At 39.2% G+C, this 17,253-nt stretch overlaps 1 protein-coding gene across 1 annotated transcript in view; it reads left to right on the forward strand.

The window, feature by feature from the left end:
• Positions 1–17,253, forward strand: part of LOC121946637 (PDZ domain-containing protein 4-like) — a 40,479-nt gene that overhangs the window by 8,716 nt on the left and 14,510 nt on the right. The window contains exons 2-3 of the mRNA XM_042491305.1: positions 14,975–15,028; positions 15,957–16,059. Coding sequence (XP_042347239.1) covers positions 14,975–15,028; positions 15,957–16,059 — 157 coding nt within the window. The remainder of the gene's footprint in view (positions 1–14,974; positions 15,029–15,956; positions 16,060–17,253) is intronic.

The raw sequence follows: 17,253 nt of genomic DNA on the forward strand, positions 1-17,253 counted from the left end.
AAATGTCGTCTTTCTCTCCCACATCTTTGCTTTGAATCTGCGACCATCTCCACTGGTCCTCTTCTTTTATCCATTCCATTATCTCACCCCCTTTTGTCCTGCTGTTATAATAACTATACTTAATGCTGCAGAAAAAACACTTTCCCTACATACTGTTTCACTTTCTGTTTGTGCAGTTCCATTTTTCACAATATTTTGTGCAATGTCCTTGTTTTTTATTTGTATCTATTTATTATGAACAGCAGGGTAGATTTTTTTCATGCATTTCACAACACTTTAGGCTGACTGCTGTCACAAATCTCCTCTAACAGATGATCATAGGGTTTTTGGATTTGGAAGTGACTGCGTCACAAAATAGTACGAGGCAACTTCTGACACAGGCTTGCTCCGTACGTGTTTTTCACTGCACTCAGATAAAACACACCAATTTATAAAAATCTTAAACTTACGAAACTGTGAAGGGGAAGTACATGTAGTTTGGTATTAGACGGCATGGGAGGATTTCATGGAGCAAAAGGAAACTGACAGATGACTAATGACATTTCAAGAATGATTCATACTAAAAAAGATGCACATTTCAACTACAGTGTGCTTCAGGTGAGGCAAGAGCATATATTTGCTTAATATCATTTGCATGTCCATGAGCTCCTTCCACACACCAGCCTCACCTCCACACTTTTAATGACAATAATAATGACAATAAAGGACACAATACGTCTTGTTTGTTTTCCCTATTTTGTTTTGCTGTGACCTGCAGACAAAGTTAATATAGTTAGAAGTCCAGTTACTCAAATATTTGTGGCTGTGTCTTTGTAATGATTCGATGCAATGGGATACGATACAAACGATACGAAACAACACGATACAGTACGGTACACTATGATACAATATGACACCATACGATTTGACATGATACAATACAACATGACATGATACGATATGATACAATACGATTACGATAAGATCCGTTATGACACGATACGATATGACATGGTACTATATGACATGATACGGCATGGTACGATACACCTTTTTGTCCCCATGGGAAATTTTGTCTTGGACTCAGATGCTGCGCCCATAAATGTCTTCACAGTTACGATCAAATCAAACTACATATGAACAACAAGAACTGTCTCGAGAGATCTTCACTCCACTGAGTGCACTTTTCGAGTCTTTATAAGTGTAGATGGTCATCGTGTGTCTCCTCATCTTTGGTTATTTTTTATTTCCCTCTAACTCGTCCTCCTTGATTGTTTGACTCTTTTTGTCTCCGTCCATTCTTTCTATCTCTGTCCATGTTTCCACCTCTCACCATCTTCTTGTCTCCTGAATAAATCTCTCTCCTCACTCTCCTCCTCTCCTTTCTCCTCTCCCTTCACTCCCCCTCCCCCTCCCCCACCCCCGCCCCCCATCTCCGTCACCTCCTCTCCTCACTTTGCTGTCAGATTTGTCTCAATGGGATGCTGTTGCCGCGGTAACCAGGGTCATTAGGGAAGCCGTATTTATGCTTTCTCATACTGAAGCTGGCAGATCTGCTGTAATGAGTGCACGAGTGTGCACACACACACACGAGCACACACACAAACACACACATGCACACACACACACACGCACAGAGAAAACCCCACCAGCTGCTTCTCTAAACGACTTTACTTTGTGGCTGGCTCCTTTACAGAGAGAGAGAGAGAGAAGATGAAAGCGTGACGCCGACAGTTCAGCAGAGCGGAGGGTTATTCAGCCCTTTAGAGTCAAAACTTCACTGAGCCGAAACTGGCGAAAATGAAATCGAAAATTTTTAGAAAAACAAATATACTGTAGACTGAATCACAATGTTTGCTTATAAAAACTTTCAGGTAGAAAGGTAACACTTTCTATGAAGCACATGTCTATAATGCATTATAACACATTATGAGCATACTAATAATGCCGTATAATAATAACTATAAGCACTCATGGTTATTTCTAATAACTCTCTCTTAAAATAATATAATAATAACTCATTATTATCATATGAACAGACTTATATTGTGTTATGGTGTGCATGATCATAAGCAGACATTTTCTCTAATTTTGAATTTCTTTTTTCTCATCATTATCATTATCACCATTGCTATTTTTTATTGTCTCTTTGTGCATTTATTGATTTATTTTCCCATTTATTTCTTTATAATATTTCTGTGATTCTGCTTCTTGGAAATGCTGGCTCCCCCTGCTGCGATGCACTGGAGTTAGTTACATGTTTGGACATAATTCATGAATTAATTACTTACATAATTAATAATAAATTACACATGGGAGATTTTATTTGGGTGGAATAGAAATCATAATTTGTCTATGTTACCATGACAATAATTATATCTTAAATAATTACAAGATATAATTATAATTATAATCTTATATCAGAGACATCTATCATATCTGTCATTTGTGTCTATAGGCAGATTTCCATTATAGATTTCAGCAAATCTCAAGCAATATTTTCAAAATGTTGATAAAACATAATTGTGAGATGACTGTGTTTCCATTAGGTTTAAGAAATTGGATGGATATATACTGTATATATATTTATATATGAATGTATATATACGACAGTTATTGCACATTATTGAATGAAATATCACTTCATGCCAGCGTAAAACCGTTTTTTTTATATTCAAAATTTCAATTTTTTCACAATTTGAGGGTTAATGGAAACCTGCATACCTCTGACATGGAGAGATACGAGTTAAAAGCAACTTGACGCCTCAGTTCAAACTAAAACTGAACTGTGCTGAAACAAAAACTGAAATCTTCGCCGGTATTATTCTGCTCGTCACTGTCAGTTCACGTTGACCTTTGACCCCTTAGCTCAGAGCCACAGAGAGGAGCAGCCGCCATGAGAAACATGACTGACAGTCAAACACGGAGAGAGACGACACAGGAGAAAAGGCTAAATCCGTCCTCTCACATTATGGCGCTCCGACACGTCGTTTGGATGTTTTCTTTAAGGACTCGCGCTATCATAGAGTTGTCAAAACTACATTAGTGTTAATGGGCTGCCGGCTCATTAGGCCGTCAGCAGCCGAGAGCAGAAACACTCAGGAGACTGAATCGGCTCGTTTGTATTCAGCTGCGGCGCTGAGCTGAACGCCAGGTGGTAACATGTTGATACAAGCCCCATGATGCACTGCTGCTGCTGCTCCCGCAGGAGGAAACACTGGAGTCAGAGTCGAGGGTCGAACACGGACCGCCGAGAGCAACTTTTAGATCTAAGTGGACATGTTAGCGAGGTTTGAGGACGAAAATCAATGATGGACTTTGTCTTTATGCACTAGGATTATTAGAAAATTATCCCCAAAAAGTGGGAGACAATGCCTGGAAACTATATCTTTAAATATGCTATACTATAATTTTTTTGTTGTTTTTTTTGTTTTGTTGTGTTTTTTGCTAATTTTTGGGCCAAGTCTTGTAATTTTTTTTCTGTTGGTTTTTTTTTGTTTTGTTGTGTTTTTTGCTAATTTTTTTTAAGTCTTTTATTTTTAAATGTAATAACTTTATACTTAATATTACATTATGAAGCTATGTATATATATATATATATATATATATATATATATATATATATATATATATATATAGTAGAATGGTGTTTTGTTTGTTTCTTTTAACTTTTTTGTGCTATTTTTCTGGAAATTCTATTTTTTTAAAACTATTTTTTTCTCATTTTTGTCTCATTAAGTTGCTTATTGCCTTCTTCCATGTTTTTGAAAAAACAAACACAAAAAAAAAAACAATTTGCTGTGGTTTCAAAAGTTCAAAGCTGGAAATCATACTAGTAATTAGTGATAGTTTTGGTTTTTTATTTGGTATTTGGATTACTGAAAATCAGTGTGAGAAGAGAGTCTGTAGGGGAAAGATCACAGGTTTTCTTACTGTCCTCTCCCAGTCTGTGCACACGGTAAGCACGCAGATATAATAACATCATTTATTGCTTTTGCTGTCTGAAGCCTCTGTCATGCACTGCAAACAGATCATATATTTACGGTAAATATAGGAAATGCTAAATGGAAAATGTGTCCACAAACATGATCTCCAAATAAACATTTGCATGAGAAAGAGACGCCGTCAGACTCCATCATGTGTAAACGGCAGCTCAGATCATCGGGGGGGAAACGATGGCATGGATCACTGTTGTGTTTAAAGCGCAGTTATGAATCTTAAACACACGAGGCGGAGGTAAAAGGCGACGCAGCATGCATCACGCTGCCGTCTTTATGCAGATTCGGTATCAAGCAGAGCACGGATACAAATCCGGCACAACATATGGAATAAATCTGTGCGTATGGACGCTGCTGGGATGTGAACCATGCAGGAATTAATGGAAAACAGCCATATGTTTGCTTGATTATAGCAGCCTCAATGCTGTTACTGAGTTTGGAAAACATTTTCTCAACCTAAAGAGCTAAAAGACGACTCTAAGGACTTATAGTCGTGCCCATGAGCAAGGCAATAGGCGAGTTTTGACTACAGATTTGCGCAAAACTTGGGCGATATTTTTGAAATTAAAGTAAAACACAATTGTGAGATGTTGTGATGTTGTGCGAATTTTCTCTCGATGTTACGCGACTTCTCTCCTCTGGCAATAACACTCCAGTAACCACGGCGATTGATGTCCAAAACATAAAGCCCATCTAATATCGCTGTAATTTCTTTGCCTCATATCAAGACGATTTCGGTCTCCTCCTCCATCCTCACATACCGCGCCATGTTTGAATGTCATGTGACTTTGTTTCACTTTTTCTTCTTCTTTGGGTCTAATGGCAGTTTGCATCCATAGAGTCATATTACCGCACCTGCTGTTACACATCATATGAGCTACAAATGTAAAAAAAAAAAAAAGTGTTTCCATTGCAGGTTTTTGCAAAATATGTCTTTTTTTGAATCGCCTGAAGTAACCACCTCAGAGCGTAAAAACTTCTTTGCTGAAGTTTTTTATTTTGAATTGAATTGAATTGAATTGAATTGAATTGAATTGAATTGAATTGAATTGAATTGTTTCCTTCAGGTGTATTTCGTATTTGCAATTTTGATTTGCGCAATTTAAGGGTTAATGGAAACCCGCCTGCTGGACTGCAGGGTAATGTTATTTGTAAAGCACATCATCGCAGCGATACATGTCTGTGCTCTGTGGATTTCCATAACAGGCACACGTCTGAAATAACCTTTGGAATAAATGTGTTCTGTAATATCTGTCAGTGCGCGCCGTCGCTCATCTCACACAGCTGAAAGCCAATAAACCCACAATTTAAGTGATTTATTGGTTCATATTTACATGCTTTGTTTGCTTTTTCAAGAAATGAAATGGTAATCGCTTGCATGATGTTGTGGCCCTGAAGGCGGCAAATGACAAGCTGCAGGCGCAGAGCTCAGTCTGAATAATCTCAGTGTTTGATGGACAGATTGTACAAAAGGAGAAATCAGAAAGTAGGTTTCCTGACTTGATGTTTCTGTGCTGCGATACACGCTTTTCTCACAGCAGCCATTATGAGGTATGATTAATGACATTTAAGGATCGATTGATCTAAATCCTATTTTCACACGTGTTATTTGTGCTGGTTATAAGGTATCTGTCTCTCTCTTTTTGTCTTCACCAAAACACTCAACAGTACAGTGGAGGAGAGATGGGGTTTGAGGCTTCAGTTTGTGGGGATCAAAGACGTTTCTCACCCCAGTTCGTCACATTAAGAGGTCTCCATTAACCCTCAAATGGCGCAAATTGAAACTGTGAATTAAAAAAAAAACACCTGATGGAAACACATCTGTTTCGAAAAAAAAGCCATTTTTGGCAAAAACTGCAGTGGAAACGCTTTTTAGTCTTTTCATGATGCTGCGAGGTCACATGATGCTGCGAGGTCACATGATGCTGCGAGGTCACATGATGCTGTGTCTCTGTGCTTGTCAGTAGGAAGTGGCTCCCTCATGATGCAGCAGGAGCTACAAGAGCTGTTATTGCATCACATAACTCTGAGAAAGTTGAGCAAATCATCTGGAAGTTTTGAATCCACAATTCCTCTGTGAAATCGTGGACTATCAGCTCCCCGAAATCCCACATATGTGTCCGCTCCCACGTATAAGGAGTTCGCCTTTCCATCACGGCTCCGTAACACGCCTACGTGGCCTTGGATTGGAAATAATGACGGTGGCTGCAATAGAAATAAAGCTGCTGATGTTTTGAACATCCTTCGCCATGCTTCTCGCCTTCAAATGAAAAACCAAACCTCAGGCACAAATGACGCTACATCCTCGTAAAAAAAATCAAACAGAAAAGTGGAGGTCAGGGTGGGTTTGTGCACAACAAAAGCGTTCTTTGCTCATGACACAAGTTTGCAAATTGGTTCACCGTCTCGACGCCGTGTGGAAATGGATGTTTTCTACCGACAAACATCAGACGCAGAAACGGTAACAGACGTTTACGTGGGAGGAAATGTTGTGGATTATTGTTGCTTTGACAGAAGCATCAGTGAAAAAGCCTGGACGGTAAAATGTAAATGTGTTTGGATTATGAATCATAATTAAGAGAGCTTTGAGGAAACACTGGAGGTTTGAGCTCTGTGAAGCTTCTAAAAACCACAACAGCTGTGTTTTTCCTCTGCGTGAGTGCAGGTGTTGTGTGTGTTTGTGTGTGTGTGTGTGTGTGTGTGTGTGTGTGTGTGTGTGTGTGTGTGTGTCCTTTGATGAGCCTGCAGATGTGCACACACTCATTTTAATTCTTCTACAGTGTTTCTCTGTTTTTTTTCTTCCTCTTTGGTGGCTTCTTGTCTTCTCGTCTTCAAAATGTATTTTCTAAAACTAAGAAAAACAGCCCTGTTTATTGGGACGCTGGTGCATTTTTGGCGTTATTATCAGAGGTTTTGTGAGAGGGTTGATTATAATCATTATAATTTGAGCCTGATGACTGAGACTGATTGGATCTCGTTGGCCTGAGAACAAAGTTGTCTCGGCACGTTTCTGATGACAGACAGGTGACAGAATCACAGTTTTAGGTATTTCATTATTCTTGTGGCTCCATTCCATTAAGATTTTGAAAAGGTTTATTGTGCCAAAAAAACTGTATGAGTGTACTGTCGGCTATTTATCAATACAAATATCAAAGTGTGACTGTGTGGGCACATTTCTCTTTCCACCATTTTTCCAGATTTGGCTTATGTTTAATTTTCTTGTCTGTGTGAGCAGAAATTTAGATGATTGCATTTTGATTTTTTATGTTTTTGGAACAGTCACATGAACGGAGCTGGCCGTACTTATTAAGTGATTTCAGCTGCTAAGGGACATCTGGTCTTTAAAAAAAAATGTTTAAATGAATAAGAAATAATAAAGAAATGAAATTTAGCTAAAAAACAGATAACATTTTTTTACCATTTTTGTGACTGCATGAAACAAGCACTCCTATACGGAAGCCCCTGAGAGGCAAGGTGGTTCTTGATTTTTTATTTCTGAGGCAAAATTTATCTCATAAATAGGGGTCGACCGATATTGGTTTTTCAGGGGCCGATGCTGATTATTAGTATGAGACCAATAACTGATATTTAGAACCGATATGCATCTACAATAAAAAATGAAAATCTTACTGTTAATATTTAGAATTTGGAATATAACAACACCAAGACGACAAAATATAAAAAAAAAATGTCCAGAAAACACAATATTTATAATTGTAATAATTATATGTTTAAAAAATTAAAGTCACAGAATATACATATATATATATATATATATATATATATATTACTTTTCAGCACTTTTTTGGGGTTCTTTTTTTTTCTTAATTTTTCTTTTGCTTATTATCAGGGGTTTTTTTTTATAAATATATATATATATACTATTTTAATGTGTGTGTGTGTGTGTTGTGTGTGTGTTTGATTTTACGTATTTCTGGCTAAGTTTTGGGCCATGTCTTGGTAAGTGGCTTATTGTCGTCTAATTTTCCATCCATACTTTGTTCTAGGATCATAACTGTAAGTGTTTTTCAGTTCTCAAAGGTCGTTCGATGAGCAGATTCGGGCTCTCCTTCGACACGCTGAATAAAGTCACCGCTCCACAGGGGCCTGTTTGGGCTTTGTAGTTTCGTGTCTGCTCTCAGCCTCAATCCTCAGCTTGACTTCCATTAGACTCTGATCGAGCGGGGGATTGATAGAGGTGAGGGGGAATGAAAAGAGACTGAAGGCAGAAATCTCTCTTCTGTCCTCTTTTTCTCCACGTTCATCTTCCCTGTCTGGTGTTTTGCATTTTTCACCCTACCCTCTTTTTTTCCCAGTTTTTCCTCCGACTCCATTCTTAAATCTCCATCTGGATTCAACCTTCCATCTCTTTCTTTCTTTTTCTTTCTCTCTCTGACCACTCCCTGTCTCCTCCTTTAGCTCTCTCTCTCTTGGGTATGATTATAGTATCTCTGCCTTCCTCACGGCATGCTGGGAATGAAAAATGGATCCCTGGTTCCATCTCTTTCTCCACAGTGTGTGTGTGTGTGTGTGTGTGTGTGTGTGTGTGTGTGTGTGTGTGAGTGTGTGTGTGTGTGTTCATGCACTGCAGGGACTGCGTGGGTGAAAGAGATAAATGCCCAGAAGTGTGTTGATGTGGTTGTGTGTGTGTGTGTGTGTGTGTGTGTGTGTGTGTGTGTGTGTGTGTGTGTGTGTGTGTGTGTGTTGATAGATGTGGTGGAAGTGTGTGTTGATGGAATCAGTAAATAGTTAATGAGCGGGGAGGACAAACGTGTTGAATCCCCAGGAGGTGATAGTGATGGAGACTCCGACGCGGTGAACACATGGCGACGACAGCACAGGACGATAAACGTAATCAGCATCGGCTCCATATGTTAAACGCGTCGCAGCGATCAGAACTGTTTGAAGACGCGGCGTGTGAGTGGCGTTTAGAAACGCAGCGGGCCTGTAAGCTGAAGCGGCGCCTTCTGTTTGAGTCTCTTCTGCTGCCTGTTTACGTGTCGTCTCATTTTTACGTGTCGTCTCATTTTTACGCGTCGTCTCATTTTGAGCCGGCGGTGAGGCGCTGCTCGTGACTCGAAGACTGCTGGAGCAACAAAAACTGAAAAATCGACCGTGACATACAAGCAGGGATTCAGGTTCCCCAGAGGATGAATCCTAACAATGGGCCTCATCCAGCAACATCCTCTTAACCCTTTGAAACCTGAGCAAATTGGTTTCATTTAATGGAAAAATAATGTGGGGAAAAACAATGAGTTGGCTGGAAATGTCTCACAAAATAAACAAATAAAAAAAGAGAAAGTTGACAAGAAAATAACCTCAAAATCAATTGAGAAAAAGGACAGGGGTTAGAACTTTATTTATTTCTTTTTAAAGGGAAAATGTCAATAAGTCAATATTCATATTTACAATAATTCTACATTATAAATGATGATATAGAAGAAATTTGGAAAATTATTTTCCCCACTTATTGGGGGATATTGTTATTTTTGGGTAATGTTTTAGTAGCTTTTTTTTTACTTCTAATTTTTTAGCCATGTTCTGGTAAGTTGCTCTTTGCTCTCTCCCCATGTGTTTGAATGAAATTAAACCATTTTCCCAGGTTTCATAGAGTTAAATTTCTCTTAAATTTCTCAACACTCAGACAGAAATTGTGAAAAGGGATTTGGGGAACTTTGCACCCTCAGCCTGGTTTTTGTTGCAGAATGACTGTTTTGATGCCAGTAGTTCTCTTTTAATGCAAATTTTAGTGCTTGTAAATTGTATTTTGTCTCAAGTTGTGCATCTGTCTGCAAATTTGCATTTTCACTGCTGATTATCTCGGTCAGGTCTGCCTTGAAAAAGAGTTTCTTAATCTCATTGGGACCAACCTGGTTAAATAAAGGTTAAATAAATAAAATAAAATAAAATATGCATGATGGTAAAATCAAAAGTGCGCAGGAGTCATGAATCTGACGGTAGTTTTGCAGAGGCATTTACTGAACATTTCTATGAACATTTTGATAAATGAGGCCCAAAGTGAGGGGAACATAAACCACTGAATGAAATTACAGGACAATCCACCCGATAGTCTTTTCAAAACCACATGTGTAAAGTTCATGGCGGCGCTATAAAAAGTCAGAGGATCACTAAAGTCAGCAGGATTCAGGATTGAGCACAATTTTTACAACAATCAATCCAATAATAGCTTAGATACTTAAATCAGGACTGAACTGATCGACTCACCAAAATTTCCATCCCGAGAGCCACGCCACTTACATGTTTCAAAAATGGCACATCACCAAAATGAATAGGCTGCCAGCACTTAAGAGGAATAAAAGAGGTAATAAAGAACAGCTTCACTGTTTCATGAACATATTTTATTTCACTCACTTCTCTCTCAGACTGCAGGGTGGATGAAAAATCAATCCACTGGGTCGTCTGGTCAATAGTGACTGAAGTATTGAGGAACATAATGAAGGCACAGAATGATAACAATGCGTGGTACTGGTCTGTACAGTAATCAATATCCCACCAGTAACGAAGAATAATGAAGTCCCACCTTGACCGTCTGTAATCTAAAAGTGGAGGTAACTAGCCTCTTTGTTCCCACATGGCATCAAATAATGCAGAGTTGAATGTGATTCTTAGGAATTATCGAGTGCCTTTCGGCTCACGGCCTGTTCAAAATGATCAATAATCATCAGGTAAAACACAACAGGCTCCTGATTGAGATCCGTCCCGTCGAGCCCAAAAGAAAGCCCCGCTGCGTGAAAGCCAGCCCTTGTTTGGGAAGATAGCAGGTCATTTCCAACAGGAGAGAACAGTCAGCTCTTTTCTACCGTTGAGTTATTAATTTCACACTTCGCTTAGCTGTGATTTCAGTTGGACTAATGTGGCGGAGCGCAGTCGGGACTCTTATTGTTCCCGTCCCTGTAAGCACAATACACAGTTATAGTGTAATGAGCAGGAGCGCAGCAGGCAGCCGGGGAATGTTGTAATTATCATCACACACTCACAGCCGACTGCCAAACCCACACAGGCAAACAGAGACAATGATACCGGTGTACTGAATAATCAGATCCACCAGTGCCATTCTCTAATCCACCGACCTGCCTGTCCATTATCTACACGCTGATGCACTCACTTATTACTACAGCCACTAACAGTGTAAACATCAAGGTTACTGCCGGGAATTAAAAGTGAAATTAAGATAGTGGTTAAATAGCGTGAGGGGAGCCAGTATCAGCCCTACTTAGAAGATTTTGTCTTAATAACCAAGAGAAAATATAATGAAAATAAAATGTAACTCTCTAAAAAAAAACCTGAGAGAATTTCGGACTTTTTTAGCACAACAAATACTATCAAAACAAAGAGCTTAGAGAGGGGCTCGATGGAGAATTAAGGTGGGTTTAATAGGTTCCTGCGCCCTCACTAAACAGCTACAGTGGGGTTTTTTTCAGGACAATGTTGACTAAAGTTTGTCTCCTACATAAAAAGTATTATCTCCCATGCAAGGGATGCTATCTCCAGTGTATAGGATCCTTTGTACAGGAAGTTATCAACGGGATACAAAATCAAATCTCCTGAAAATAGGACGTCATCTCCTACATACTGGATATGATCTCCTATGCACCGAAAGCTATCTTTTATGTACAGGATATTGTCTCCTACGCATGAGTGTTTGACAGCCACAGCATTTCATCATGGCGGATCAAATAGCTGATGGTCTGACAGCAGCGCAGTGAGACAGACAAACAGAGCGCAGCTTCTCCTCACAGCACCAAAGTGTCTGAAACAGACACATCTGCAGAGGTGAAAGTGACTTCTTTAGACTCTACAGACGACTTTGTGTTAGTTTCAGCTTTAATCAGACTTTGGATGAATTATTTAGAAACACCAGGACGCATCGCTCTGTGTCTCATCCGGCCGCTCACACTGAGCTCTCATTATTATTACCAGGGGCAGATGTAATGTTTTGGGGGCCCGGGGCCACAAGCACATTGGCACGCTGTTGGCAGCTATAGGAGAAGTACGGGATCTCATCTCCTATGTGTGGGATGTTATTTTCTTGATATGAGATCTTATCTTCTACATGTGGACTGTTATCGCCCATGCACAAGATGATATAGTCTATGTACGGGATATTTTATCCAACATACAAGATATTATCCCCTAAAAAAATATTTATTGGGTAGATTTACATGCTGGGAGAACCTATAACTTGACAGCGACTGTATTTATTAGAAATAAATAAAACAACTTGTGTTTAACTTTAGTCCCGCCCACAAAGGCTCTGATTGGCTTTATAAGAAGATGAAGGAAACGATTTAGAGGTCTGGTGCTGAGTGAAGCAGCTCTCCATATAAGCACACACTGATAAACAAATACTAGTGTTCAATACACACACACACACACACTGTTGTCTCCAGGAGAAATGTGTTTTGTCAGGGTGGAAATTCTAGGCCGACCTTTTTAATGGCAGATGAAACACAATCAGTGACCAGACCACAACAGGCCTGATAGATGATTGTGGTTATTGAGTGGGTATTGACTGGCTCAGGCCTTATGTTCACTGACATGCACGCACTCACACACACACACTCTTACACACACACACATGTGCATGTGCGCACACACGCGCACACACACAGACAACCTGCAGAGACCATGTAATGCATAACAATCAGCTCTGAAACAAAGGCAGGGAGGGGGAGAGCTGTGTTAGACAGAGCTCTGTGTCTGTGTGCAACCATGCAAGTATTCATGAGCTGGTGTGTGTGTGTGTGTGTGTGTGTGCGTGTGTCTTACCTGGAAGTAGCAGGTTGGCATGTGCACTCAGAGGCGTTCTGCATGTGTGTCTTCTGGCATCAATTTGATGTGTGTGTGTGTGTCTCCGGACGTGAACTTCACATGTGAAGATTCCTGCATGCCTGAAAATCAAATAATAAAGACGCTCACAGTGTTTTCATTATTAGTACATTTCTCTCTTGCACACACACACACACACACACACACAGAGAGCGAGGACTCATATATAATTACCTCCATGTTCATTTGCAGGTGTTTCTTTTCATTTTGCCCCTGAGTGACGCCTGCACACGCTCGCTTGTGCTCACAGCTATATTACTTATGCTAATGTTCGTGGCTGGCGGCTCGTTGTGTGTGTGAGCGAGTTATGAGCCGCTGATTGAGGTGGGAGTGAACCCGGGTTAGAGACTGCTCTGTAAATTAGCATCTGTTCTGCCTGCAGTGTGTGCCCTTGAGCCAAACATTACGTACGTTTCATTTGACGTGTCCCTTGTGTGCTCGCCACTTGGTAACATGGCAGCGAAGCTGAAGTCTCACTGAGTGGAGAATCAAATTAAAATTCTGATGCTATGATTTTAAAAGCAGTATTGGAGCTAAAACTACCTCCTCCTCAGGGTAAAGGCAACTCATGCATGAAAAAAATAACTTTATATGAGGACTCATGAAAAAGGTGTTCCCATATTTTCAGTTAAACTAAAAAAAAAAGAGGAAATATCTAAACATTCGGACTGACATGAAATAGTCCTCTAACCTTTGAAACGAGATCAAATTGGCTTAAATTCTTTCAAAAACATGGGAAGGAGGCAAAGTGCAATAAAATAATAAATTACCCAAAAACTTGCGAGAAATCAGTAAAAAAAAAGTACAGAAAAAGTTTTAAAAAGAGAGAAAGAAGAAAGAACAAAAGAAAGAAAGATTATAGGTCAAAGAAAGGTCATCTCGTGCTAGCCACAAAAACGAAATGTTTTTTTGTGAAGACTTTGTTGTGTTTGCTGCCAAGATATGTTTTTTATTTTTATTAAGAAATGGCTCCATTCCTGAGAGGGTTTTTTTCTCAGAAAGACATCACTGAATTTTCTGCAGATTGCAGTGGTTGTTTGCAGCTTAAATATTGCAGATTTTCCTGTCCAAATAGCACCCCAAAAAGTGTTTTTTTTACAGAGACAGTGCTGTGTTTTCAGACACCGAGACATTGTGCCACAAAAAGTGGTTGTTTTTTCATTTTAATATCGTCATGAATCCTGGCAGGATAGTGCTATGAAAAGCGCTGCGTCCTGCTGAGGTAGTCTCAGGAAATGCAACTGAGACAGTGCCACAAATAACTTTGATTTTTGCAGACATAGCTTCATTCCCTGCTGAGATAACTTTAAGAAAAGCTGTTTTTTTGTACAGTGTGTTGTTTTTTTAATTATTTAATCTTTTGTCAATAAAATTAAAACAAACACAGCAATGAAACAAGGTCTTGGCAGGGATATAAATTAACCCTTTGAAACCCTAACCTTGATTTCTTTGAAAAACATGTGAAGAAGGCAATGAGAAACTTAAAAAGAAATGACCCCAAGATTTGCAAGAAATTAATAACAAGTACAAAAAAATGACCAGAAAATTAACAAAAAAAAAAAAAAAAAAAACAAGAACGAATGGGATTTTTTTTTAATGAGATGATCTGGAAAAAGATGCTAAAATGTATAGTAATTGTCAAAAATGTTTATATATAATATAGAAATGTGGGATATTTATTAATGTATTTGAGTTTTAGAAATGTTTCCCTAGCTTTTAAAAAAAACATTTCTCTAAATTATCAATTTCTTGCAAATTATGGAATATTTCTTGCTGAGTCACTCCGGGTTAAAAGGTTTAAATACCTGTGAAAGACTTCTGAACACAGCACAAGAAAACTGACATCAATCCAAGTTTTAAAGGGTTAATATATGAAATTACAACCAAGACACCAATCAATATCAGAAATGATGTGAAATATATGATAAAGGCAACCATACACTGATATTAAGGGTGGATGCTTTTTGCAGGCAAACAGCCAGCAAAGACAAATTGTCTCCAATGTCCACGTCTCTCCCTCCTTCGTGTTTTTTTTGAGTTTTATGTCTTTTTTTTTCTCTCTTCTTGATGTCGCACTCCTCTGGGTGATCTGTCTCTGCTCTCCGTCTCCTCACACCATCTGTCTCTGTCTCCCTCTCTCTCATTAGCAAAAAGGCTGGAGTGACTCCCTGCGGCCGCTGGACAGACACGGAAACATAAAGGTAGAAAGACGCTCTCGCATGTTTCCATCCATCAGCTCACAATGATGCTCCTCCGTGACGGACTTCTGTTCTTCTTGGCTGCCTCTCATGTCCCGCGTCCCTCCCTCCGCCTCCCATCACTCATCTTTAATAAGCTTCCTCTCCCATAAAGCTGATGATAGATCGAGAATATTTCCCCTCAGACTGTCACCTGTGCAGCTTTTAATCTCTCATATATGTGAGGGAGAGCTGATTAACCTCTTTTTGAGACATATATTCAAACCTGCATTAAAAGCTGTCTGTGCTTAGTTTCATGACGCTCTCAGTTAGCTGACGTGTAACAAACCTCAGCTCACGTTTAAACCTCAGTAACAGGAATTCTTCCCTTGAAACCAGCAAACCGGCTTGATTTCTTCCAAAAACATGAAGTAAGCCAAAAGAAAATGGAAATGTAAGAAAAACAAAATGTCCTAAAAAAGGTTAATTAAAGAATATATATATGTACCATATATTTTAAATAAAAAAACATCTATAAATATAGTTTTCTCAACATTTTCTCAACATTTTTCCCCTTTTTAAATTGGTTTCAGGTCATTTCCTTGTTTGATTTTTTGTGTTTGAACTTTTTTCTTTATTTAATTTATTTTGTTTAGTTTTGGGGAGGTTTCTACTAATTTTAGTTTTACATTATTTTTCCTAATTTTGGGGTATTTTCCTCCTAAATTGTTCATTTCCGTATTTGTCAGAAATTAAGGCAAACTGCTAAGGTTCCCAAGTGACAATAACTGGGAGAAAACAAAATCCCACTGTGACCGATTTTTGCTGCCTAAATTTAGGCATTGCTGATTCTAATTCAAATCTGTAAATGTATATATTCTTCAGTTATTTATGGCCTGTGTATAAATTCTGCTTTATAAATAACGTACTGTGAAACTCACCGTGTCTTCAGGTCAGAGGTCGCAGGCCCTCTCAGCTGCCGCTGGACAGACCGCAGAGCTCCCAGGAGCCTTTGCAGCAGCCTGGGCCTGTCCGTAAGAGTCACAGGAGAAAAGGTACAAACGTCAGACGCCTGCATGAGCTCGTGTTTTATCATTCACTCGGTGCTTTTACCTTCTTTCTTTTGTTTTTTGCTCTTTGAAGTTTGAGCTGCCGTCAGACGGGAATCCTCTTTATTCATCTCATCTTTTAAAATCATCTCTCTTCATTACTTCTAACGCCGGCCTCTCTTTATCCTCCGTCTTTCTCGTCTTTCCCACGTTCTCGCCTCATTACAACTCATCTAATATTTTCGTCCGATCTCTCTCTTCGTCCCATTTCGCTTCAGCTGGCCTTCCTCCTCCTCCTCACTTTTTTTTTATCACTTTCATCCTTTTCCCTCTCGTCCCCTGACGTTTACCCTCCTCGTTTTCCTCTCATCTTTTCAAATATCAAACATTTTTGTGTTATCACTTGACTTTTACCTTCTTTTCTGATGTAACAGCAGAGTTTTATCGTTTCCACTTATCTGTTTCAATATCAGTCACATGCCGTCTGCATCCTCTCCTGCCTTGTAGGTTTTCTCCTTCTTATTTTTAAGCAAGATAAAAAAAAATACACATGCAACATGCACTACATGAAGATTCTTCAGACTATTTCTGTCGTTTTTCACGTGCACAGCTGACTGCAACATCCTCTCAAATCTACCTGTGAGCACCTTCAGCTGTGAAAACATGTCTTTGAACTCATTTATCTTTAAGCACAAAGACGGATTTATCGTGCGGAACAACAATTGTGCACTTTTCTGAGAAAAGTGTGAAATGTCTCACAAAGTTTGTGCACACCAAAATGTTAATTTTTAGATGTGGAGCGAAGTCATTTGGGACATTCTTTTGCTAATATTATTATTTAAGTTTGGACACTGCATTTTATAAATGTAATACTGTGAAACTTTGCTTCCATTTTGACACTACAGGGTTAATAATACCTACGTATTAACAGAACGGAGCCCCGGTGCTCAGTTTAATACTATATTGATAATGATGATAGTGATTAATGGACTTTACATCCGTCCGCTCGGAGAGCGTTTACACACAGATCCATAGCCAGGAGGCCGAGGCTTCCAGGCCCGCTGTTAAGGGGGTCAAAGGGTGCCGATGACCCCACCTCAAGGTCAAGGAGCAGAGCGATGGTGGGGCTCATGAAAGGGTTAATCGTTAACCGTTAAATGGGCCCATGTACAGCAATTTATTTACGACTTATCATATCAC

Source organism: Plectropomus leopardus, chromosome 8 (genome assembly GCF_008729295.1).
Source record: "Plectropomus leopardus isolate mb chromosome 8, YSFRI_Pleo_2.0, whole genome shotgun sequence".
NCBI lineage: Eukaryota > Metazoa > Chordata > Actinopteri > Perciformes > Serranidae > Plectropomus > Plectropomus leopardus.